The sequence below is a fragment of the Euprymna scolopes genome, chromosome 32 (genome assembly GCF_053919585.1).
Source record: "Euprymna scolopes isolate OS-2025 chromosome 32, ASM5391958v1, whole genome shotgun sequence".
Taxonomy (NCBI): domain Eukaryota; kingdom Metazoa; phylum Mollusca; class Cephalopoda; order Sepiida; family Sepiolidae; genus Euprymna; species Euprymna scolopes.
In genome coordinates, this window is record NC_136513.1 from 88,764,073 (window position 1) to 88,790,475 (window position 26,403).

At 34.0% G+C, this 26,403-nt stretch overlaps 1 protein-coding gene across 4 annotated transcripts in view; it reads left to right on the forward strand.

Moving 5' to 3' along the window:
* LOC145256474 (neo-calmodulin-like) overlaps positions 1-26,403 on the forward strand; it is a 297,211-nt gene that overhangs the window by 163,931 nt on the left and 106,877 nt on the right. For all 4 annotated transcript variants that reach the window (XR_013863996.1, XM_080115415.1, XM_080115413.1 and 1 more), the window contains exon 3: positions 3,024-3,167. Coding sequence is in view for 3 of the 4 variants with exons in the window: in XM_080115415.1 (XP_079971541.1) it covers positions 3,024-3,167 (144 nt within the window). In the remaining variant the exon portion in view is untranslated. The remainder of the gene's footprint in view (positions 1-3,023; positions 3,168-26,403) is intronic.

The window sequence follows — 26,403 nt, forward strand, 5'->3', positions numbered from 1 at the left end:
GATGAAAGAAGGAACAGGCGATTTAGACCAAAATCAACATTTTATACAGCCTAACATCACAAGTGCATTTGAGAAGTTTTATTACCACACAAGCAGAAAGGTCCGGCATATAAAATCAACAGTAGATTCTTTGATATGACAGGAGCACGTTGGAAATGAATGTTTCTGTTTAAGGCATGATACTTAACTTTTGCATTTTAAACTTTAATTCAAGCCATTATATATATATATAAATAATTTTATAAAATCAACAGTAGGTTCTCTACAGTGCAATGTAGACTACAAGAGCAGGCAAACTATCGATTTGAATAACAAATGGGCAATTTCACCGATTTCGATGATAATAAAATATGGGAGTGTGTAATATTCGTTGATCATCAAAATATTCTAGTAAAAAATATAATAAATTTATAACTTAAAATATTGCAGCATTCAGAATTTTTTTTAATTCAATTTATAACATTATATGATAAATTCTTAATGCTGCAATATTTTAAGTTATAAATTTATTATATTTTTTACTAGAATATTTTGTCCTTTTCTTTTCTAGTTTTAACACCTAGTCCTTTATTTTTCCATGTTTAAGCTTAACCATATTACTTTTCATGCTCGCATTTTTCTATTGTAATATATATATATATATATATATATATATATATATATATATATATATATATCCCCTTTAAGAAATTCGTTTCTTATCGTTGAGCACTTTTCAGTTGAATTAAAGTCGGTCAATTTAGCTCTTATGCATAGATCATCGTATAACGATTAGATCACTCTCTGACTGACGTAAATGAACATTTAAACTTAAAATGTTCAAATTCGACGTTATTTTCACGCGGTTAATGGTAGCCGAATGGATTAGGTCTTCGCTAATCGAGCCAGAGATGTCTCATGATGCGGGGTTCGAATCGTTCGACTGGTATTAATCGTGGCACCCTGCACTGAAGATTCCCGAAAGGATGAAACACTAGTGTCTGTAGGTATTTAATTATTATAGTAAAAAAAAATTATATATATATATATATATATATATATATATATATATACACACACACACACACAGGGTGACCCAAAAAAATGGGCCCCAAATCTAATTAGCCCCCGTTTCTTAGTGTTTTCCTCGAATGAAATGAAACTTTGGTCATAACTAGTTTATTATATTCAAAACATCACATCAAACTTTAGCCCTTTTTTCTCCGTTCTACAGCATATGTTCTAGATGGCCTCCATTTAGCTCCGTGCATTTCTTGAGGCGCAGTACGAAGTTGTCCATGATGTTCTTACAGACCGAATTGGTAATGGCTTTCATCTCCTCTCTGATGGATTCCTTGAGTTATGTGATGGTTCTGGGTTTCCCTGCGTAGACTCTGTCCTTAAGATAGCCCCAAATAAAAAAAATCTGAAGGGCTTAGGCCCGGACTGTGGGGTGCCCACTCAAAATCAGTTTTGAGACTGATCACTCGGCCTCCGAAGTTCTCTTTCAGCCAATCTCATGACAGGTTTCAGGTGTTAGAACTTGGTCCGTCCTGCTGGAACCAGAACTTGCTCATGAGCGATGGGTAGATGGTCTGGAGCTCACTCTTGAAGGTTTTGAGGACCTCCACATATTGCTTCTTGGTGACTGTCACTGCGGCGCCAGATTCTTCGATGAAGATTGGTCCGATGATGCCTCAGGCCGAGATTGCAGCCCACACCGTGCACTTAGAAGAGTGCAGGCGCTTGGTGGCTACTCCATTGGGTCTGGAGGACCCCCAGAAGACATTTGTCTTGGAGTTTGCCTTTCCATCAAGATGGAAGTGGGCTTCATCTGAGGTCCAAAGGAGGTGAAGGAAACTTGGTGTCTCCTCAATCTTCTCAAGCATCTTGACTGCCATAACCCTCCTCTACTTCTTGTCTGAGGCTGTAAAGGTTTGCAGCGTATGTATTCTTTATGGGTAAGCCCTAATATCGTTCACCAGCACTCTCCTGCAAGTCTCAAGGGACATACTGAGGAACTGACTTCGCTTACACACAGAGCGTTTCGGAATCTGCTGGAGAGACTCTCTCACTCTTTCAACCAGTTCGGCTGTTCGCTTCTTGGGACGTCCCGAGTGGCTTGGACGGTTCTCTCTGGCAGCGTTGAAGTTCTCCACGGTCCCATACTTCTCGAAGTTTTCCACCCAGTTCTGAATTCTGCTTTTGGATAGAGCCTTTTCACATTCGAACTGACGCATGAAACTGTCCTGGGTTTTCTTAAACGAGCCTGTCGTGTAGAAAAATTTAACACAGTGTATTCTTTGTCCCAGCTCCCACTGTGGTCTTAGTGTACTCACGGTCGTTGATTCTGCCATGTCCTGTAAAATAAGGGCAATCGGTGAATAAATAATGGAGATATCACATAAAGTGTAAACGGGCCCGTTTTTGGGGTCACCCTATATGTCACTATCCAGCTCCCCTACTCCCCGGGGAGTTGGTTCCCATTTCCCCTTCACCCCTCACATTAAAAATCGGCCTTGTGCCTAATTTGCTTGGTGGGGAAGCAAATAAATACCCTTTTCTCGACCTTTTAGCCAAGATAAAAGTGTAGTATCTGTTCTTGCTACATGCTGTACTTATGTTTGTAACTTTGTGATATGAAGTGGGGGTTCACTTTTCTGTATTAATTTAATGTAAAATGATCACCCACTTTACAACCAATCAATCTCAAAGCCATTCAAGTTTTTCTCCAAATCATTCAAGTTGTTTTTGAAGTATTCCAGTTATTTCTTAATCATTCAAGTCATTCTTAAGGTCATTCAATTCATCCTTAAGTTCATTAAAATCATTCTAAGTCATTTACTTTTTATTTATTTAAGTCATTTCAACCCATTTTTCGGTCATTTTAGTTTATCTTTAAGAATTCCATGTCAATCCTACATTCACGCATTCATTCATTACACGAGAGCACGCGACTAATGGCTATCGGCCTTGTTTCATATAAAGTTACTTTTGTATATTCTAATATTAATGCTTCATTTCCTTTTTTAATACTTTTCCAGTGTACAAAGATGTGTTCAGTTTATTTGACGACGACAACGACGGTATCATTTCCACCCGACAATTGGGGGACGTACTCCGGAAGTTGGGTATGAGTCCGACGGAGGGTGAAGTCAACGAAATGATCGAAAAAGTCGACTGTGACGGTATGTACCTTCCATTATTATTTTGCAATAAAAAAAGTGTGTCAGGTAGGTGGGATCGCTTTAAATATACCCCATGTAAAACTCTATTTTTTGGTCGATGTTACGGCGACTTGACCTAAATTAGGTTGGGTCCCCATAACCATCTACTGAACGATTGGTACGCTTGACATCTTTAGCTTTGCAGTCTTACTCTCCAATGTTTCCATAAAACTGACGGTATCGATGGATGATCAAATTAATGTATAGTTTTCTTAGTTGGCATTCCAGATCCAAATTTATATTAATATATTTTCTTTCATATTTTATTTTGTCTTACACGCGTTTCGTTGAATGGCGCACGAATACTAAACAACTTATTAGAGACAGTTTATACGTTCCTCGGGGAAAAAATAGCCGCAGAGTTTGTTTGTTTTTTAGTTTTTCGGCTTAAAGACGATAAAAGCTGGTGAAAATAAATAGAAATTGGTAGAAGTTCGTAAACTGTAGAAGTTTTTTCTTTTTGTTTTGAAAAAATATTTTGAAACTGATCAAAAAATAATCAAACTAATATAGGCTGGGATCGAAAAAAGATACTAGTGCTGAGAGCTTAGCACGCTATACACTGACCTAAACCGAAAAATTACGTCATGCCAGTGGTAGTTAATCTATTAAAAGGAATCAACGCTTAAAAAATCCACGCATGCGTAGATACCAAACTCGTTCAGAAAGAGACAATTTTATCTGACCATTTCTCAGATTCTGGAATTATTTTATTTTTCAATTTTAGGTATTATTTGTCCGATTCAGAAATATAAACTTTATGTGTTTTTATTTAGTATTTTGGCTATGACCGGAACATGCAAAAACACTCACATAAACACTTGCGAAAAGAAAAAACCTAGGAAAATGAAAACACTAGTACAAATATCGCACTGTTTTTTTTTTCTTTTCTTTTCTTCTCTTAATCTCATTCATCCAGAGGAAATATCGAAATAAAGACGAAACATTGATGAACACATAACTCGGTTTGTGCCTTTTTATTTCTCTCTCTCTCTCTCTCTCTCTATATATATATATATATATATATATATATATATATATATATGATGATTGCAACGTCTTGTCAGACGAGTGCCACTCCCTCAGACATTTAAAATCCATGAGCCCAAATGTCTGAGGGAGTATCTATACAAATATGATGTTGCAGAGTCTTAGCTTTGTACGACAGCTAAGTCTCTTTCTCGGTTCAAAATGTTGAGATCCAGCAACAAGCAAGAGCAAGATAGCCAGCAACAAATTAAACTGCAGACCAGCTTAATGCGGGTACTGGTCTTCCGCTTTATGGTTTTTTAAATCAGAGATTTGCTTCTCCTAGAAAGGTTGCCTTCACCACGGCTTACGGGAGCCCTCTCTACCCCAATACACATATACACACACACAAATATACACGGTGCTAGTTGGCCGTTGACCCAGAAAAAGAGTTCATTCGCCCTTTGAACTCTTTATATATATATATATATATATATATATATATATATATATATATATATATATATATATATATATATATATATGAACAAACAGTTAATAAAATATGTTAAAAAACACTTTGAAATGAGTTAAAAAAAAAACATATTTAAACTGAAAAGGAAACACTAGATAAATGGATAGTCCTTAATCCGCGGAGTTTCGAAGAAATACTTTCCTTCTCATCAGAGGGTAGGAATTAGCAAAATGCGGGATCGGATTTTGCATGCAGAAGTATTTGATGAAACAACAAGTAAGTCAAAGATCTTACTTGAAAACAAAAAAAGTGAAGCAGAGGGAATATGGTGAAGAAAAAGGTGATTACACATGAATGGATAGTCTGGTGGAAGATAAAAAATCCAATGACGGTAAAATCCAAATATATAACTTCAAGAAAGTTAAAAGAATTTCCATTTGTATAAGTAAAATCCAAGGAAATCCCGTAATTGGAAGAAGATGGTCCATAATAATCCAAAGGCAGAAATTCATGGAATATATATATATATATATATATATATATATATATATATATATATATATATATATATATATATATTAAAGGCCCATAAAGTTTATATTTTCTGAATTAACAAACTCAATCAATGAGATTAAGAAAACAAAAACACCAGTACAATATTTGTACTGGTGTTTTTGCTTTTTTAATCTCATTCATCCAGAGGAAGTCTCGAAATAAAGACGAAACGTTGATGAGCACATAACTCGGTTTGTAATAATTGATTATATAATGTTGAATTGAATTTAAAAAATAAATTCCTAATGCTTCATTATATAAAGTTATAAAGTTATATTTTTTTACTAGAATATCTTGTCCTTTTCTTTTCCATGTTTAAGCTTAACTATAATGTTTTTATACTCGCATTTTTCTATTGTAATCCATAATTTTTGCAGGTTTTCAGTGAATTCACTTGTTCTTTGTTTAAATTCATTATTTTTATTTTGTCCCTATAAACATAACATACACATGTGTAAAATAATGTTCGGCGCTTGTCTGCTTTCATTCTTTCTGTTTCACTTGTTACTTCTCTTTTCGCGAGAGCGGTGAATTAGTAGCAACACTAGTCGATGAAGCGACTTGCTTTTTGTGGAAACCAGTCAGGAAAAACGTCGCTCACCTACTTTCATTTTTTTTTTTTTTTTTACACAGTGATCACCACTTATCAAGGCCCGGAAGCCACTCAGGGATAAGGGTTATTGCAAGTACATTAAGTTAGTGAGGAGATTTGCTGAAGTGTTTACTTAAGGGGGCGGTTCATTAGGAATTTGTTAACATTGGACTTGAAGACATCCAAATTGTAGTCCGGAGGGAAGCAGGCAGACGGAACAGAGTTCCACAGGCGTGCAGTTCTAAGAAAGAAGCTTTGTTCATGGAATCCGCGTTTTGATTTAGGCACAGATATAGAGTGGGGGAAATTTTTCACAGTGGATTCAGCTAGACGGGTGTTTCTCGTGAAAGATTGGCGAGGGGGGACCAGAGATTGGAGTTCAGACGAGCATCTGCCATGGAAATAACGATAAAACAAGGACAGGCTCGCAACGTCTCTTCTGTGGGAGAGAGGTTGCAGGGTAGAGAAAAGGGCATCCCCCCACTAAGCCACGAAGTCTATTTTGTACTCTGTCAAGGCAGGATAGGCTGTCCTTAGCAGCTCCTGCCCAGATATGGCAACAGTATTCCATCCTTGGACGTACTTGGCTTTTATATAGATAGAGAATTGCATCAGTAGTGAGATATCTTCTGGAGCGGTAGAAGGATCCCACCATCTTTCCAGCGACCTTGGCAACAGACTTGATGTACTTACGTTTCTTTACGATTTTGAACACCAGTAAATTCATCATAACTTTTTTTTTACTGAACGAAAATTGAAGAAAAAAAATCACAATATACTGAGAAGGTGATCTATAAACTGTAATAATTGTTTGAAATTTGGTCGAAAAATGAGAGAGCGGTCATGCTTTAAAGCAGTTCTAAATGACTAAAACTGCTACCGCGTTTGAATGATATTTGGACAAATGGTTAATACAACTTTAAAAATTAACGCAGTTTAACGTACCAATGTAAATATGATATAATTCATTCGTTTCGCTAAATATCAGCATAATATAAAATAACATCTATGCTATGAACCATAATATTTACTTTATTTTATGTTTAATATTTACTTTATTCTGCAAAACCATAAAGCTTAATATTTACCTTATTTTATGACATTATTAATCTTAACATTTACCTTATTGTATGACTTCACTAAATTGTTATCTTATTCTGTGAAACTGCAAGATGTAATTTTTACCTTATTCTGTGAAATCACTAACTAATTTTTACCTTATTCTGTGAAATCACTAACTAATCTTTACCTTATTCTGTGAAATTACTAACTAATTTTTACCTTATTCTGTAAAATCGCAAAGCTTAATATTTACCTTATTCTATGAACTAATTAACCCCAATTACGGTAAAGTGCGCGTATTCCTGTTCGTCTGATCTTACACGTGCTATTATAGTCCCGGCATGTTAAAATAAAAATAAAGTTACGATTTGCCCTGTGATATGATTAAATGGCGAGAATTATCGAGCGGAAGTTAGCAAACGGAAATCATTAAAATGAGCGGAAGTTGGTGAATTTAAAGCTGAAACAGTTTGACTAATTAAGAGCTAAATTACAGCCGGTGGGGTGAAAGTAAATTTGCTTGCTGGCTGACAATAACGGGGTAGAACGATGGACGGTTTCGATGGGATAAGGGGCTCAGTTACGGATCATTAAAAAAAAGAAAATGGCGCCGGGTGTACTTAACCGATGATGGATGAAAGTAAAAAACAGGGGAAAATGGAAGATATGGAAGTCGGGCAAAACGAGAAAGAAAAAAGGTAGGAGGAAGTAAGAAGAAAAGCGAAGAAATGAAGGGAGAGAGGGAGAAGGAATATCCCCTATGTTTTCGTGGGTTGAGCACTGCGGTGAATATATATATATAGTAAAAAAATAATTATGACAGCCCCTTTAAGAAATTCGTTTCTTATCGTTGAGCACTTTCAGTTGAATTAAAAAGTCGGTCAATTTAGCTCTTATGCGTAGATCATCGTATAACGATTTGATCACTGTCTGTCTGACGTAATGAACATTTAAATTAAAAATGTTTAAAATTCAACGCTATTTCCCACGGTTAATAGTAGCCGAATGGATACGGCCTCCGCTAATCGAGCCAGAGATGTCTCGTGTCGCAGGGTTCGAGTCGTTCGACTGGTAGTAATCGTGACACCCTGCACTGAAGAATCCCGAAAGGATGAAACACTAGTGTCTGTAGGTATTTAATTATTATAGTAAAAAAATAATTATATATATATATGTATATATATATACTAGACTACCCGTGACCCGTTGAGTCAGTATGTTATATTATCTATCTATGGAATTCATGTATGAGCGTGACACTTGTGACATAAAGAAAATAGTTGGGGGGGGGGGGTTACATAACAGAAACATTTCTATGAAAGTATATTAAAATGAAAAAAGAATATAGATGGATTTCTATGAGTCGTTCTGTTTATTATAATTGTTTATTTTTGAAAAAAAAAATTACAGTTACTGAATTATGAGTGGCTGGCCATGCACGGAACAGATACCATAGTACTTATTATAGTTAAATTCAAATTTTGATATATCTGCTTTTTTTTTTTACATCGTTCATTTCTGTATTACGTTTAAGTTATTTTAAAAATACTTTCGAAATAATAACATTAATATTTCAGCGTACCAATTGTTCTTTTGTTTTTTGTTTATTTCAAACCCCACTCTTCCCATGTTAAATAATAATTTCGAAATAATAACGTTAATATTTCAGTGCGCATGGTTTGGTTTGGTTGTTTTGTTTTACGACATATCAACCCTTTTCAGGTTATTTAATGCCGAATCTGGTGATTTTGAAGAACGATTTTTTAATATAGTATATTTGTTTTTTAAGTCGTATTCTATTTAACCCATAGTTGGGACCCTAACATGTGCTACCACTCCGTGTCAGAGTGGACCTGGGAGCAATGGAAATTAAAAGGTGGCTCCACACTCCCTAAGGCCTGCAAGCTGGGGCCTCACCATCGGATATAGTTTAAGGTCATATCCAGGACCACAAAATCATTTGAGTTTTATAATTATATATATATATATATATATATATATATATATATATATATATATATATATATATATATAACTACTGCATTTACTCACATAAAATTAATATACGAAAGTATAAATTTATGCGTAAACTTTAAGTATTTACTTCAAAAGAGCTCAATACGTAGGTAGAGCTAGTTAGTTATAAAATATATATGGCGATTAAGCTACACTGAATATTCCGCGTTTCATCCATTCTAGGATTCTTCAGGAATATTCCGCGTTTCATCCACTCTAGGATTCTTCAGGCTTAAGCCTGAAGAATCCTAGAGTGGATGAAACGCGGAATATTCAGTGTAGCTTAATCGCCATATATATTTTATAACTAACTAACTAACTATATATATATATATATATGTATATATATATATATATATATATATATATATATAGAGAGAGAGAGAGAGAGAGAGAGAGAGAGAGAGAGAGAGAGAGATGAGTGTAATTGTCTCTGTGTGTGTGCATTTCCCTACCAAACTACTCTGTCAATTTTCAGTCTACAGACGAGATTTGACATAAGGGGCATTGAGATTTGGGAAAATCTTTTAATCTTCGGCCAGAAATTTGGCTGTTAAGTGGTCAAAGTTCGACGATTTGACATTTAAAAACTCTACCCAACTCCTCCGCCAATTTTGGATCTAGACACTTGAAATTTTAAATGTAGGTTACTTGGACATGGATTAAACTTTTTAATTCGATTTGATCCCAAAACAATAGATGTTAAGTGGTCAACATTATGGTCAAAGTAAAAAAAAAAATACCTCTGCGATATCTACCAAATTACTCTGCTAATTTTTTGTCTAAACATTTGAAATTTTACATAGAGGGTATTCAGACATTTACCAAGCTTTTTACTCAGTTTTTGGGCGAAAATTTGGCTGCCAAACTTAAAAGATTTGACCATTGCAGACTCTACCAAACTCCTCCGCCAATTTTCGGTCTAAACACTAGAAATTTTAGATGTTGGTTACCAAGACAGGAGTTAAACTTTTTAATATATATATATATATATATATATATATATATATATATATATATATATATATATATATATATATATATATATGTATATATATATATATATATATATATATATATATATATATATATGCACGTACAGTTATGAACAGTACATAGGGCTCGAGCAAAGTCTGTATATGTGTGTGTGTGTGTATAATTATAAAACTCAAATGACCTTGTAACGGGTGTTGTAATCCGACGACTTCCGGTTGCGCATGCGTACATAAACATAAACCCATAACAGCGTAAACAAATAAACACAAATCGCTGGACCGGTTTCGTTGTATTCAACCGGGAAGCAGAACAGCGAAAAGCGTCCCACGCATGGAAAGAATGATTGATGTATATTGAAGTTTAAAGGGTATTTAAGTCGCTATGTGATTACGCACTGGTTATATTTGAATTTTTCATGTTTGCAATGTGAAAATAGCTCGTTTTTCGCATTATTAATATTTTGATTCTGAGAGGAAGTAATTATCCTTACCGCCTCTGATATGCAAAAATGACAAAATTTAGAGGCTGGAGTATATGATTTTGACTTCTTAAGTATAGACTATTTTATGGAGAAAGGTGTGGTTTTAGATCTAAGATTTATAACTAAGGTTATTAAAGATATTTCTTTATTTTTATTATTATTGTCATTATTAAATGAATGTATTTGGTTTGATATGCGTAATTTTATTGGGGTGAAAGTGGCGCCAATGTAGATATGGGTTTTAAGGGATGTCTACATACTGCCATTTGTGCAATTATTCTATTAAGGTTAGGAAAGGGTAACTTATTAAGTTAGAGCGGTTTGAATTACTTCGGGTTTGGATTATGGGTATGGGGATTATAATGTCAGTATCTACAGGAAACGCTCGAGGTTATAGAATTTATTATTCATTGATAAAATAGTCTGGATCATTTGTTGGAACTTGATTACGATAATTCATTGGTATTGGAATAGGTGACTGATTACTTGGGTCAGTTGGAGAGTTATTCAGTTGTAATTGTTACGATGTCTGAATAAATTACATCCTTGTGGATGCAATAATTATTATGCGGCATTCTTGTTTATCTTGGGAATTGCAGTAGGAGTAGGATTGATTGAGCTGTTTTAATTTTCTTATTATCCAATGCGATTATTGTTTCAGCATTGTAGAGTATGATATTTTAATTGAATTTTTATTAATATCTATTATATATATATATATATATATATATATATATATATATATATATATATATATATATATATATATATATATATTTAAAAGATTGTTCTCTGATTTTGAATTCTTTCGGTTTTGACATTGCTGCTAATATGGGGGGAGTGAACCAGATATTTTTCTTCCGCCTTGTGTGATTGAGTAAATTAGAGGGATAGGATTTATTCGGTGTATTTAGCTTATATGGCTTAGAGGTTGTTTTTATTATTGTTCGTATTGGATGGCATTTCTTTTTTGTGTCATATTTTGCGTGATTACGGACTTATTACGGTTATTAAAGGGAGGTATATCTTGGCTAAATTCTATTTTCTCTGAATAGCTTGAATTTTGTAAAGCGTTGTTAAAGTATGCGAAATTTTAGTGGAAGGATTTCTTATCAGCCAATAGCTTAGATATTAGATTTGATACTGGAGGTACTATTAAATTGTATAATATAATTGAGTTAGGGTGCCTCAGACTGCTCATGTCACAGACATATTAGGCTTTAATTAAAGTTTATCCAATGAAGATTATATAGCGATGGCACCTTCCTTACTGCAATACAACAGAACTATGCTTTCTTTAATAACTTCAGGTTTTCCATAATTATTGAGAAAACTTCTAACTTATTAGATGTCTCACAAACAAAATCTTATATTCTATGTTTATAAATTTTCCAACACCTATTTGTTTTTCTTATAAGTTTAATTAATATATACTTTCAGTTATTTTATTTATATTCGTTCCTAATAACCTTATAATCAAATAATTATTTTGTCTGTCGGTTTTGTGAATTGAACTTGACTTGATCGAGGACAAGGTCATCCTATCGCCTTGACTTGACAGAGAACTAGGTCATCTTATCGCCCTGACTTGACAGAGAACTAGGTCATCTTATCGCCCTGACTTGAAAGAGGACTAGGTCATCTTATCGCCCTAACTTGACAGAGGACTGGGTCATCTTATCGCCCTTACTTGACAGAGAACTAGGTCATCTTATTGCTCGGACTTGATAGAGAACTAGGTCATCTTATCGCCCGGACTTGACAGAGGACTAGGTAATCTGATCGCCCTGACTTGACAGAGAACTAGGTCATCTTATCGCCCTGACTTGATAGAGAACTAGGTCATCTTATGGCCCGGACTTGACAGAGGGCTAGGTCATCTTATCGCCCTGACTTGACAGAGAACTAGCTCATCTTATCGCCCTGACTTGACAGAGGGCTAGGTCATCTTATCGCCCTAACTTGACAGAGAACTATTTCATCTTATTACTCTGACTTGACAGAGGGCTAGATCATCTTATCGCCCTTATTTGACAGAGAACTAGGTCATCTTATTGCCCGGACTTGATAGAGAACTAGGTCATCTTATCGCCCGGACTTGACAGAGGACTAGGTAATCTGATCGCCCTGACTTGACAGAGAACTAGCTCATCTTATCGCCCTGACTTGACAGAGAACTATTTCATCTTATTAATCTGACTTGACAGAGTGTAAAATGTTTTTGACTCATAATGGGGTATAACACCAATGATTTCGCCAATCGTTTTTATGACCACCGGTTGTGTTAACCAATCAATGAAAATCTTCCAAAGTTACTATAAAAATTGTCGAATTTTAGATTCAATCAGTTCGCCATTAACTACGTCACGGACCACATTTGATTCTTGTCCGTCATCTTTGTTACTAGCAATTACTGCCGCCATCTTTGTTACTGGAAAATACTTCACACTCAGTATCGAGACTGCACTCTGTTCAACAAGTCTCAACACTTAACAGGTCATGGGCCCAGTCACGTCTATTCTTTGACGGATCGGAATCTAAATTCGAATTGTGGCAGGTAAAATTTCTGGGATATCTAAGGATTCGAAAACTACACAAAGTGATACAATCCTGCCATTAAGAACTCACACCAAAACATAAGAACATTACGATTTAAGCATGTATGAACGATTGAACCATGTATGAACGTACACGGTCAATTATGTTTGTATGAATGAAGTAATGTATATTACTATTAAATGTATCTACTAGCAGACCGCCCGGTGTTGCCCGGTTGTAAAATACGCATAAATATTATATTTTAATTAATGCAGAATTCTTACTTCACATAAACAAAAATACCATACGTACAAAACGTAATGTTAAATTCTTTCAAAAATAGAATTAAAAAACGGAAAGAAACTAAGACATGTGCATTCGATTATGTTTTTTCTAAACAGTTCAGTAAGTAAAAAAATACTCTAGCTGAGATCGAAACCAAGACCTGAAGATAGTAAGCCAAGTACGATAATCATTAGGTTAGCTTGATCAGATCCTTAAAAAGTGTTTTCAAACCTACTTGTTCTTTATATAAGTAATCTGTCATGTGCATTCTTGAAACATTTGACAATGAGATAAAAAAAAATCCGATGATCCCGCCACATAGCCATTTATTTTTCAATTTTGGCCTCTTAGCAGCTTGTTTTTTCCGGATGAATACCGATTAAAACGTTTTCCACATGTCTGAATACTCTATATACTAAATCTCAAGTCTGTAGATAAAAAATTGGTTGAGTATATAGGTTGAGAAGTGTCCTCACATACACACACATTCTCACTTTTATATATATATATATATATATATATATAGAGAGAGAGAGAGAGAGAGAGAGAGAGAGAGAGAGAGAGAGAGAGATAGATAGATACATACATACATACATACATACATACATACATACATACATAGTTTATAATAAAGTCGTATTCCTGTTGTACAAATAAATTGGTCCCCCGACAAAAGGAGGATGGACCTGTAAATTCTCCCTTGTCCATTCGTCCGTTCGTCTATCCGCACTTTTCTCAATGACTACGCCTTGGAATTTTTTGAAATTTTGCACAAACATTAAACATGATATGAGTAAAAAAAGTAACAGAAAACTCTGGTTGCGCCCCCCCCCACCCATAGTGGTGCCTTTCGGGTTAAAATGGCTAAAATTAACACTTTTGTGCTTATTAAAAAAAAAATTATGCCTTGGGTTTTATAAAACTTTCTGAAAAGTTGTAACTAATTGATTTCTATATAAATTTTTTTGTCTATACTTCTCGATAACATTTGGGTGTGCTCCAGTGGCTTTTTTAGGGGTATTAAAAAGACTCAATTTTTGGGGACTATTTTGACATATCTGTCCAAAATTTTTTGTGTATATCTATTTAGCAGTTTTGCATAGTGCTGAACTCAAATTTAAATATGTTAAGGCCTTGGGGACATTTGGGGCTAAATGAGGGGGGGGGCGAATGATGGACTTAGTCATTCCCTTTGTTCGGGATTTGACGTTCACTGGGGACTTTTGAGGCTAAATGGTGGTAGGGGCAAATGCTGAACTTAGTCATTTTTTCTGCCTCGTTCACTGTGCACTCATGGGGGACCATGCATGGGTCACTTGTTTTCTACTGATATAGACCCTTATTTCATTACTATTATGATTCCTATATATATATACTATTTATTAAAAAGAAAGTCTACATTGAAGGAGTAACCTCATTTGCATATTATATGAAAGAAAATTTATTTTAATAATTAGCTTCATGTTATTAATTGCTTATTGTAGTAGAATTCTTTTAATTGTTCTGTTTAGAAATATTATGTCAAGTTGATTTATTTATTTTTAATTTAAATTTAATTTATATTTAATTTATTTTTAATTATTATTCAGCGTCATCAGCTGCGTTTAAAAACGTAACCTTTATTTATTTAAGCTATGTGAGTTATTTCCCCTTAAAGCTATGAGAGTCATTTCCTGTTTGATTTTTATAGATGATGAATGTGTTTTATGCTTCCATTAAACCAACATCTGGTCCACTTTTAGGAAAAGCGTTAGGATATTCAGTGTATCTTGAATAGTATGTGACTAAACCCTCCGCCCAGCAATATGTTTTGACCTGGTATTGCAGGTTATATATATATATATATATATATATATATATATATATATATATATATATATATATAACTACTTAATTTACTCACATAAAATTAATATACAAAAGTATAAATTTATGCGTAAACTTTAAGTATTTACTTCAAAAGTGCTCAATACGTAGGTAGAGCTAGTTAGTAAGTTATAAAATATATATGGCGATTAAGCTACACCTTAGCTTAATCGCATGTATATTTTATAACTTACTATATATATATATATATATATATATATATATTTTAAAGCACGTCTGAGTGAACAAGACAGAGTTATTCTTTTTTTTCCGATTTTTCGAGCTGACATGTATGTAAAATGGCGCCCAAAAGTTGTTGTTCAGCCATATTTTGGGCGCCATTTTATACAAAAACCAGCTGAAATAAAAAAAGACCTCTCGACGAATCGAAAAGATATCCAGACAAATCAGAAGAAAGAATAACTGTCGTGTTTAGATAATTGCTTGCTGCCAATATATACGTATATATATAATTATTTTTTTGCTATAATAATTAAATACCTACAGACACTAGTGTTTCATCTTTTCGGGATTCTTCAGTGCAGGGTGTCACGATTAAAACCAGCCGAACGATTCGAACTCCGCACCACGAAACATCTCTGGCTCGATTAGCGGAGACCGTATTCATTCGGCTACCACTAACCGCGTGAAATAGCGTTGAATTTAAACATTTTAATTTTTAAATGTTCATTTACGTCAGTCAGAGAGTGATCTAATCGTTATACGATGATCTATGCATAAGAGCTAAATTGACCGACTTTAATTCAACTGAAAGTGCTAAACGATAAGAAATTAATTTCTTAAAGGGGCTGTCATGATTGTTTTTTTGCTATAATAATAATTAAATACCTACAGACACTAGTGTTTCATCCTTTCGGGATTCTTCAGTGCAGGGTGTCACGATTAACACTTTCTCTGATTTCTCCTTTTCAACTGACTATAAAAGATACAACAAAGGCATAAACCAAAACGCAGATGAAAGATGAAACACCAGATGAAAGATGAAACACCAGATGAAAGACGAAACACCAGATGAAAGACGAAACATCCGATGAAAGATAAAACGGCAGGTGACAGTTGAAACACAAAGACAAACGTTTAAACAAGCAGTTAGATTTGTAAAGCCAGATCTGCATAACGTACTTTTAACTAATTACTTTATATTTATGTAGAGGGGAAACAGGTTGGCACGAAAAGAGGCCGAGAGTGTAACGGAGGGGAAGGACATCTGGTGTGATTAGCACATTTCAACGCCGATTACTACCATCCACAACAACTGTGATGACTTCCCGCGATAACAATCCTCAGTGACTATAATAACAACAAGTTTAACTGTATGGAAATTTTACGGGGTGGTGGTGAGGGGGATTACTTTTTACTAAAATATTTCAGCCGAACTCGGGGATCTGTACAGAATTCTTTATTTAATCAACTGGCCTCTTATGTTCTTGTTATGCCAGCCATACATGTCTATTGTGTACTTAGTATCGTCTGTACTGAGGATTTAACCATCAACCTCCAGAACTGATTATCAATTAGAACTGATTACAACTTAGCCCTTTAACCCCTGCGACACGAGTCCGTGTGAGCTAAGATCTGTACAGATCCACGAGTTTGACATAAAGATCATCTACGTCACTGAAGAAGGTCGGAGGTTACAATGATAAAAATGGTTAAGTTTTACGTAAAATCCTGATACAAATGAACAAAGTAGTAGTAGTAGTAGTAGTAGTAGTAGTAGTAGTAGTAGTAGTAGTAATAATAATAATAATAATAATAATAATAATAATTTTTTTAAAAAAAGCGTTACAGGGAATGAAGAACGCCGAAGCTGCATACCAACAATTCTACACTACCATCATGCATCCCCCCATTGTCTCATCATCGCCCCCCCCAAATAGAAAAGTGATACCAAAGAGCCGAGAAGGGTCAAGGAGGATGGAAAGACCGAGGAGAGAGCGCTGGCCAGATCTCCCCTGGACAAGTGCGAAGAGAACTGGGATCGTGGAGAGGCTTAGTGCCACTCAAATTCCAGTACAAACCAATGGCCACTACCAGCGAGAAATAAATGGTATGCGGCTGTTGCGATAACGCATATTTATTTGCAAATGCTATCGAAGGAGGTGGAGAGAGCTGGACGTCTGGGGAGACTTGTTGTCACTCAGCTTCCAGAGAACACCACAGGTTTCAAAACCGATCGTTTGTTGACTAGTGTGAAAGCTCCATGTGAGCCAATAATAATAATAATGTCCTTCCAGATCGTAGATTTCGCCGTTCTAATAGATCACAAAGTGAATGTCAAGGAGACGGAGAAGTGAAACAAATACACTGAACTGGCCAGAGGGCTGAAAGGGAGGGACATCGGAGATAACACTAATAATTGTAGGAGCACTAGCACTCGGCTCCAAAAACTTTTAAAAAAGAATGGGAAAAATTGGAATCAGGGGGATGACTTAAACGATACAACGGATAGCAATCATTAAAACGATCGGAATATTAAGGAAAACCCTTGAATGTGGAGACTAATGCTGTTGCCAATGAGCAATCGATGATGATTTTTTTGGTTTTCAGTTTTTATTTTAAATCTTTTGCAAAGACATACACACACATACATATATACATATAAGACTTCCTCAAGATGAGTTATTTTATGACATATATATATATATATATATATAGAGAGAGAGAGAGAGAGAGAGAGAAAGAGAGAGAGTAATTTATAAAACATATATGGCGATTAAGCTACACTGTCGCCATATATATTTTATAAATTACTAACTAGCTCTACCTACGTATTGAGCACTTTTGAAGTAAATACTTAAAGCTTACGCATAAATCTATACTTTCGTATATTAATTTATGTGAATAAATTAAGTAGTTATATATGTATATACATATATATATATATATAAAATGGGTTAATAAATTCAAACGAAAGAAAGATGTATATTTAAATAAGGGAGTAGTCACCAACAATGTGTATTTTTTAACATTATTTTATTATTCCGTGTCTTGGTTTTTCATTAAGAATTATGTTTGGATCATTGTAATAATGTTTTTAAGTCATTGAAATTGTTTACGCGCGTTTCAGACGGTCTGTGATGCGTCCTCGTCAGAAATTATTTTCAAATGTGTAAAAATGGCGATTTTCGTAGTTAATTTGAAGTTTTTCCAAGGGGTGGAGGCTTGTAAGTGTTTATTATTCATTGGTATGCGGAATTTTTATTGCTTTTTTATTGGGCTTGTCCAGGGAGACGTTGACCTGGCTATAGTCGCTATCTCTTTCTGCTAATGTTTTTTTCTTTTCCTTTAGGGTGTGTGTGTGTGTGTGTGTGTGTGTGTGTGTGTGTGTGTGTGTGTGTGTGTGTGTGTGTGTGTGTGTGTGTGTGTGTGTTTATGTGCGTGTGTGTGCGTGTGTGTGTTTGCTTTTATTGGTTTGGGAATGTGTATATTGTTTTATAGTATTTTGGGGTTATTTGCTTCCTTAGGAAGGCGGCTGTGGTCCAAGGTCGTTACTAATGTGTATGTGTGAGGAGGGGGGGACTGGCTCTTCTGAAATAAGGGTAGGGGTGCTTTCATTCTATTTTGATATTTATTTTTTGGATTCTTGGATTTTAGTATTGTGATTTTTCGTTTTAGTCTTATATTATGTTTGTTTAGAAAGAGGGGTGTATTTAAAATAGGGGATTTTTTAATGTTTCTATTTATTTGTCTCCCCATGTGGGTATGGCCAGACCCAGGATCGGTTCCTAGTGTGGGGAAGATTTTGTTCCCCAGAGGGGGGCATTGGAGGGGGTATAGGTATGGGAGGGGGTGATAGAAGGGATGATAGTCGTTTCAGTCATGAGGGGGTTCTCCTCCACTGACTGAGGAGGGAGCGAGGTGTTGGAACAGATATTATACTATGGTTCTAGGTTCCTCCTAATGTTGTTGGTTTCGAGGTTAAGTAGGGTTGGTATTGTTCAGTGTGTTGTATTAGAGATAGGGGTGTTATGTCTGTGTGTGATTGTATGCGCGCACGTGTGTGTGTTTTAATGTGTCGGTTCTGATTTATGTGTGGGTGTGTATATGTGTATGTGTGTGGGTGTGCATGCGAGTGTACCTTGCATTTCATGTTTTTGTGTGATGGTATTAGGTTCTGTTCAGTTCAGGAGTGAATCTGGTGATGAAGTTTTTTTCCTGTGTAAGTAAATAAAAATAATTGTCTGTTTGGAAGATTGGCATTATTTTGAAGCTGTTTCCACTGCATGTGTGTACGTGTTTTGAAACATAGAGGTGTCTGTTATCTGCAATTTTGATGTTGCTCTTATGTAAGGTCACATGTTATATGTTATATTTTTATATTATATATATATATATATATATATATATATATAATATAAAAATATAACATATAACATAATATATATATATATATATATATATATATATATAACACGGAAACTACATAATTGTTATGTTATTGCTCTGTTTACCACATTGAGCTCTCATACCCGGATTTCCTCCTGGAATTATTCCATTATAACACTATATATATATATATATATATATATATATATATATATATATATATATATATATATATATATATATATATATATATATATATATAACCTTTATATATTTTTAATTTTAAATAAATAAGAATGTAAATATACAAAATACTAATCATAGTAAGGGGGTGATAAGTAGTCAAATGGATTAATCCTAATCTTTTAAATACAAGACTGGCAAATTAAAAAATATATCCATTTTGAATTTGGAAACCGATGAATCTCACAGGTAAGAAATTCATTTTTATAACATGAATAGGCTAGCCAAGTTAATTAATAATAGGAAACTAGATCTAATATCTGTAACATTTTTTCTTAAGATTAAGGGGGTGGTGTTTGATCAACCCTGCTGGGTAGCTATGATTTCATAGTAAACAACTGATGATCCCTTGAATTAATATTAGTACAGTAATTGCCGGTTATTAAATGACTTACTAACTAAATAGTTTTCTAACGAATGATGAAAAATATAAAAATTAAATAAGTTTGTTGTATAGTTTTAAATTTTAAAAAACTTCCAAGACTATATATATATATATATATATATATATATATATATATATATATATATATATATATATATATATATACTAGCAGGGTTTCCCTAAAATAAATGATGATTAACGAATGTTTAACTCTCCTATATTTGATTGTCGTCGAAATCGGTAAAATCGACCATTTTTCAATCCTCCCGGCAGTGACTTCGTTCGTAATACATTGTAGTCTACATTGCACTGTAGAGAAATTACTGTTGATTTTATAAAAATTTATTTGTATATATAATGGCTTGAATTAAAGTTTAAAATGCAAATATCAAGTATAATGGTTCAGTTGTGCTCTAAACAGAAACAATCATTTCTAATGCACTCCTAGCATATCAAAGTATCTACCGTTGATTTTATATGATTTTGTACTGTGATAATGACTTCAATTCAAGTTTAATATACAATAGTAAAGTATCATGGTTTAATTGTGCTTTAAACAGAAACATTCATTTCGAACGTACCCTTGTCATATCAAAGTACACATTGTTGATTTTTAATGCCTGCCATTTCTGCTTGTGCAGTAATAAAAGTTCTCAAATGTACTTCTGATGTTTAATTGTTCCATGGGATTTTTCGATTATCGATTACCAATATTTATCGGAGACAAAACCAATCTAAAAACATTGCCAGGCACATAAAGTACATGTGTGTGAAACTTCAAAAAAAAACAATCAACCCAGCCGTTTAGGAGTCCATACGGAACGAACTCACACACACTGAGACAAAGTTCCTTTTATGTAATAGTAGAGATATATACATACACACATACACACACGCACACATACACACACACACACACACACATACACACACTCTAATATATATTAGTGTTGGGACGATTATTCGAAATTGGAATCGGGAATCGGAAAAATCGGAAAATTTGGGGGTATCGGAATCGGTATAGGAACCGAAAAAAACTTATGTATATTTTCCGATGCCAAAACGATACTTTTGATTGGATTTTTTTTATTTCATTTTGTTTAAAGTAAAATCGTCCATTGCTGGTAATAATAACATAATAAATATTTATTGATTTGTAAGCAACCAGTGCAGTTAAAATCGATAGATCATCCTCCACAAGTGTATTTTGACGTTTATGAAAATATCTGCATATTTAACATGTGTTTTTACGAAAATCGGGGAAAGTAACAATTCTATAGTTAAATAATGAGAGATTTATAAAGAATCGGAATCGGAATCGGTAATTGTATCGGAATCGGAAATTTAGCACGGAATCGGTAATTGTATCAGAATCGGGGAAAAAATTGGTATCGTTCCATTACTAATATATATATATATATGTATATATATATATATATATATATATATATATATATATATATATATATATGTGTGTGTGTGTGTGTGTGTGTGTGTGTATATATGACAGCCCCTTTAAGAAATACGTTTCTTATAGTTGAGCACTTTCTGTTGAATAAAAGTCGGTCAATTTAGCTCTTATGCGTAGATCGTCGTATAACGACTTGATCACTGTCTGTCTGACGTAATGAACATTTAAATTAAAATGTTTAAAATTCAACGCTATTTCACACGATTAATGGTAGCCGAATGGATACGGTCTCCGCTAATCGAGCCAGAGATGTCTCGTGTCGCGGGGTTCGAATCGTTCGACTGGTAGTAATTGTGACACCCTGCACTGAAGAATCCCGAAAGGATGAAACACTAGTGTCTGTAGGTATTTAATTATTATAGTAAAAAAATAATTATATATATATATATATATATATATATATATATGCATATATGAACAAATGATTAATAAAATATGTTAAAAAACATCTTGAAAAAGAGTTAAAAACATATTTAATTTTAAAAAGGAAGCACAAGATAAGTGGATAGTGCTTAATCCGCGGAGTTTCGAAGAAATACTCTCCTTCTCATCAGAGGGCAGGAATTAGCAAAATGCGGGATCGGATTTTGCATGTAAAAGTATTTAATGAAACCACAAGTAAGTCACAGATCTTACTTGGTTAAAAAAAAGGGTGAGGTAAGGGGAATAGGGGTAAAAGAAAAAAAATGATAAAAAGATTTCACGGTTTTATTGAGCTTTTACATCTGGTTGAGATTACTTTGCTTGTAAATATTAACTCTTTAATATTTATAATATATTTTAAGTTTACCATTTTGATTACCTTGGTAAACTTATTGTAATTTTTATTTCTTATATATATATATATATATATATATATATATATATATATATATATATATATATATATATATATATATACACTTCATAAAGTCTTGGAATAAAGACAAAGACGAAGCGTCGACTAATATGATATATTATGTTGTTGGTTTTCTTTTTTCCCCCTTATATACATATGTGTGTGTGTGTGTGTGTGTGTGTGTGTGTGTGTGTGTGTGTGTGTGTGCGTGCATTACGCAGGTGAAAAACGAAACCATTTCAAGTACTTCAGCGAAGACGGCAAAACAAATAGCAAGTCAGACAATCCACCATCTGAAATGGGTTTCCATAATGAGATGTTAGCTTTCTTAGTTCTGTTTTCCGTCTTGAAACATATCTTTCATTTTTTTTTTTTTACCCGCAATTTTCAGAGTTCCTTTTTGTTCTCCTTTATTTTTTTATATTTTATATTTAACTTCGCCGTTGTTATTTTATATGAATATTAGGACGAATGCTGGCGAAGCATAATTATTAACGGAAGATTCACAATTGATTTCGTAGAATATCAGGTTAAATGGTTGAAGCAGAAACGGAACTGCGTTAATGAGAATCGTTTTTGTTTCGTCTACAAGAACGACATTACATAAACGGTTGTCTATGTTTAAGAAGGCAAAAAATGTAATCCGTTTATTTTGAGGTGATTCGTTCTTTCGGTTTATGGCATATCAACCGGTTTGGATTATTTGGTACCCAATTCGTTTGGATTAAAAAGGTATGTGTATCATTTTGTTTAAATGCTTCATTTTATGAAAATGTACATTTCTGAATTAAATGTTTGCAATGTAGTTTATTTGTTTTGTCTGTTTTATCTGTTTTGTCCCCCCCCCCTAACTTTTAGGTTGTAGTATTGGTAACCTTAAGTGGGAGGAGTTAAAATTTTGGATCAGGAATATATATATATATATATATATATATATATATATATATATATATATATATATATATATATATATATATACTAGCAAAAGTACCCGTCGTTGACTGGGTTCAAAAACAGCCTACAGAAAATGGACTCTGATTTATGAAAGTATGATAGGTTATGAAAAGGAAGGGTTGTAAAGAGATAGCTTCGAATTTGGGGGTATCAAAACCAAAGCAAAATATGATGAAAGTAAAATTAAAAAAGATAAACACCATAATTTAGTATACCATACCTGTTCACACTGAAACACTTATCACAATATTCTGTGGATCTATATTAAAAAACCTTGTTAAATTTTGTGACATATTTCCATTCTATGGAGGTCAAGTGCGAACGAACAGCCCATAATTTTATCATACCATATTTCTTCAAATTGAAACATAATTATCAAAGTATACTTACGCAGATAGATATGAAAAGTCTGTATTAAAGTTTGTGCCTATTTCCATTCTATGCAGGCCAGGCGCGAACGCAAACCTCACAATTTTATTATACCATCCCTATTTAAGTTAAAACATACTTATCAAAGTATTCTTATGTACAGCTATATCAAAAACAATTGTAAACGTTTTTTTTTTTTTTAATTTTTTATTTCCATACTTTGTGGACCAGGCGCGAACGCAGACCCCACAATTTTAATGAACCACCGTTCTGTCAGATCAAACATACCCATTCCTGTGTCTCGATACATCTTCTATCATTATATGTAATCAGTTTTTTAAAATAGTCAACCATATAGGAGCCTATTCGTGACTACACACACACACACACACACACACACACACACACAGCAGACATTCAGCTTTATATTATATATATATATATATATATATATATATATATATATATATATATATATATATATATATATACAGGGTGATCCCCCAAAAAACAGAGGACATTCAATTGTTTTTCTGAGCATTTTACAGTCAACGGAGAAAAAAGGCCAAAGACCCTAGTGTTTTGATGTGATGTTTTGAATATAATAAACTAGTTATGACCAAGGTTTCATTTCATTCGGAAAAAACACTAAGAAACTGAGCCTAATTATAGTTGGGGCCCGTTTTTTGGGTCATCCTATATATATATATATATATATATATATATATATATATATATATATATATATATATATATATTCAGGCGTCAAATTCCAGGCCTTTTCTATATTTAGTAGTTCATTCAGCGGGGCGCGCATGTTATGCATGTTCTTTATGAAGACCTTGTAGAAGTTTGACAATTCCTAGAAAACTTTGGAACGCTTGTACATTATCGGGAGCAGGCATGTTTTTATGGCTTCTGCTCTTTCACCTTTGTGTGTATTAATGCAGAGGAATTTAGAGTAATCTTTCTCAACGAATCTGTAAATATGCGTCACTTAAATCCACCTTAGAGAATATTGTACCACCATTGTTTTTTTTAATACCTCCTCAGGTGTAGAGAGGTGATAGTAGTCATCTCTCAGAGTCGCATTTAAGCCCGTGAAAAAATCCGCACATACATAAATTTAGTTGGTCTGTTTTGTAACATATACGGTAGAGGCAACCTATTCACTGGTTCTTACTTTCTATAGTATTCCAGTCTTTCTAGCCGATCCAGTTATCAATCGGCTCGACTATCGCAAATTAGACGTTTCTCTTCTTGAAAACTGGTAGAGCGTTTCCCTTCAGCTCAAATCTGGCTATAGTTTTGTTTTTTTTACCGAGAGAGTACTCCTTTGGTCTGGAACTAGTCCTTTGTTCGTATGACACGCCTGATACCGCGATATTTCTTGAGTCTTTCCTTACGCTGACTACGCGTTGGCAATCTTCCGCCAGCTTTACAGTGTAGACCAGGGGTCGGCAACCTTTTGGAGAGTGAGGGCCAAATAAGTATGTAGTATCATGGAGAGGGCCAAACAGTATAGCTAAGTGTAATGGAGAACCATATATAAAATATATAAATAAATTGGAGGGTGTTAAAAGAAAGGATTAATATATAATCATTTTATTTAAACAATACTCATTATAATTACTATCACAATAAAAAAAACAAAGTCCTTTTTACAAACAAAAAACAAGAAATGATAAATGATTAATGAGACCCCTGTTTCTGCTTATTGTGTGATAACTTGTCTACATCAGGTGAAATATTTGTTGATGATAAAAGCAAAACATCATCCAGGTGATCGTCACGCAATCTACTTCTCAAATGACTTTTTGTATATTTCATTTTGGAAAAGACTTGTTCACAGGCATATGTACTGCCAAATAATGACATCATCAGTTTCGCATTAGCCATGATGTTTTTATATTTTCCGCTTGGCAATATATATTTCTTGTAAAAGTCAGCAGTGGATTCGAAATGATATTTCGATTTCAAAGATTCATTGCACTGCAAGTGAATTAACTCCAGCTGATATTCTTCTGCCACTTGCTCAACATCTGTTTCGTAAGGAGTACCAAATAACTTAAATAAAATTCTATATTTCCGGAAGTCAGCAAAAAGAAAACTCTTTTCTCAAATCCTTAATAGAGCTCACAAAGAAGTCCGGTATAAAATATTTCTTGTGATTTTGGAGACTTGAGAAATGAGAGTAGTTTCCCTTTTGAAGCAGTGATTCCCACAGTTGAAGTTTGCTCTCAAAAGCATTAATTTGACTAAACATCTCAAATACATCCTTTTTCTTTCCTTGAAGCTCAAGATTCAAAGTGTTCATGTGGGTCGTGATGTCCACTAAAAAAGCTAACTTGCCAACCCACTGTGGATCTTGAAAGTGAGAATTGTCTTGTTCTTTGCTTTCTAAAAACATGGAAATCTCTTCTCTCAATGCATATACTCGCTCCAGCATTTTCCCACGGGTAAGCCATCGAACATTTGAAAAATATGTAAGGTCGCCATACTCTGCTTTGATTTGTTTTAGAAATTCTTGGAATTGGCGGTGATTCAGCCCTCTTGACAATATAAAATTCACTGTTTTTACGACCACTGCCATGATGTCCTTAAAATTCAGTGATTTTGCACACAAGGCTTCTTGATGAATAATGCAGTGAAGTTTGATTATTTGTTTATCGATACCTATATGGTTTTGGAGCAATGCAACAAACCCCTTTTTCTCTCCAACCATTGCTGGTGCTCCATCTGTGATTACTCC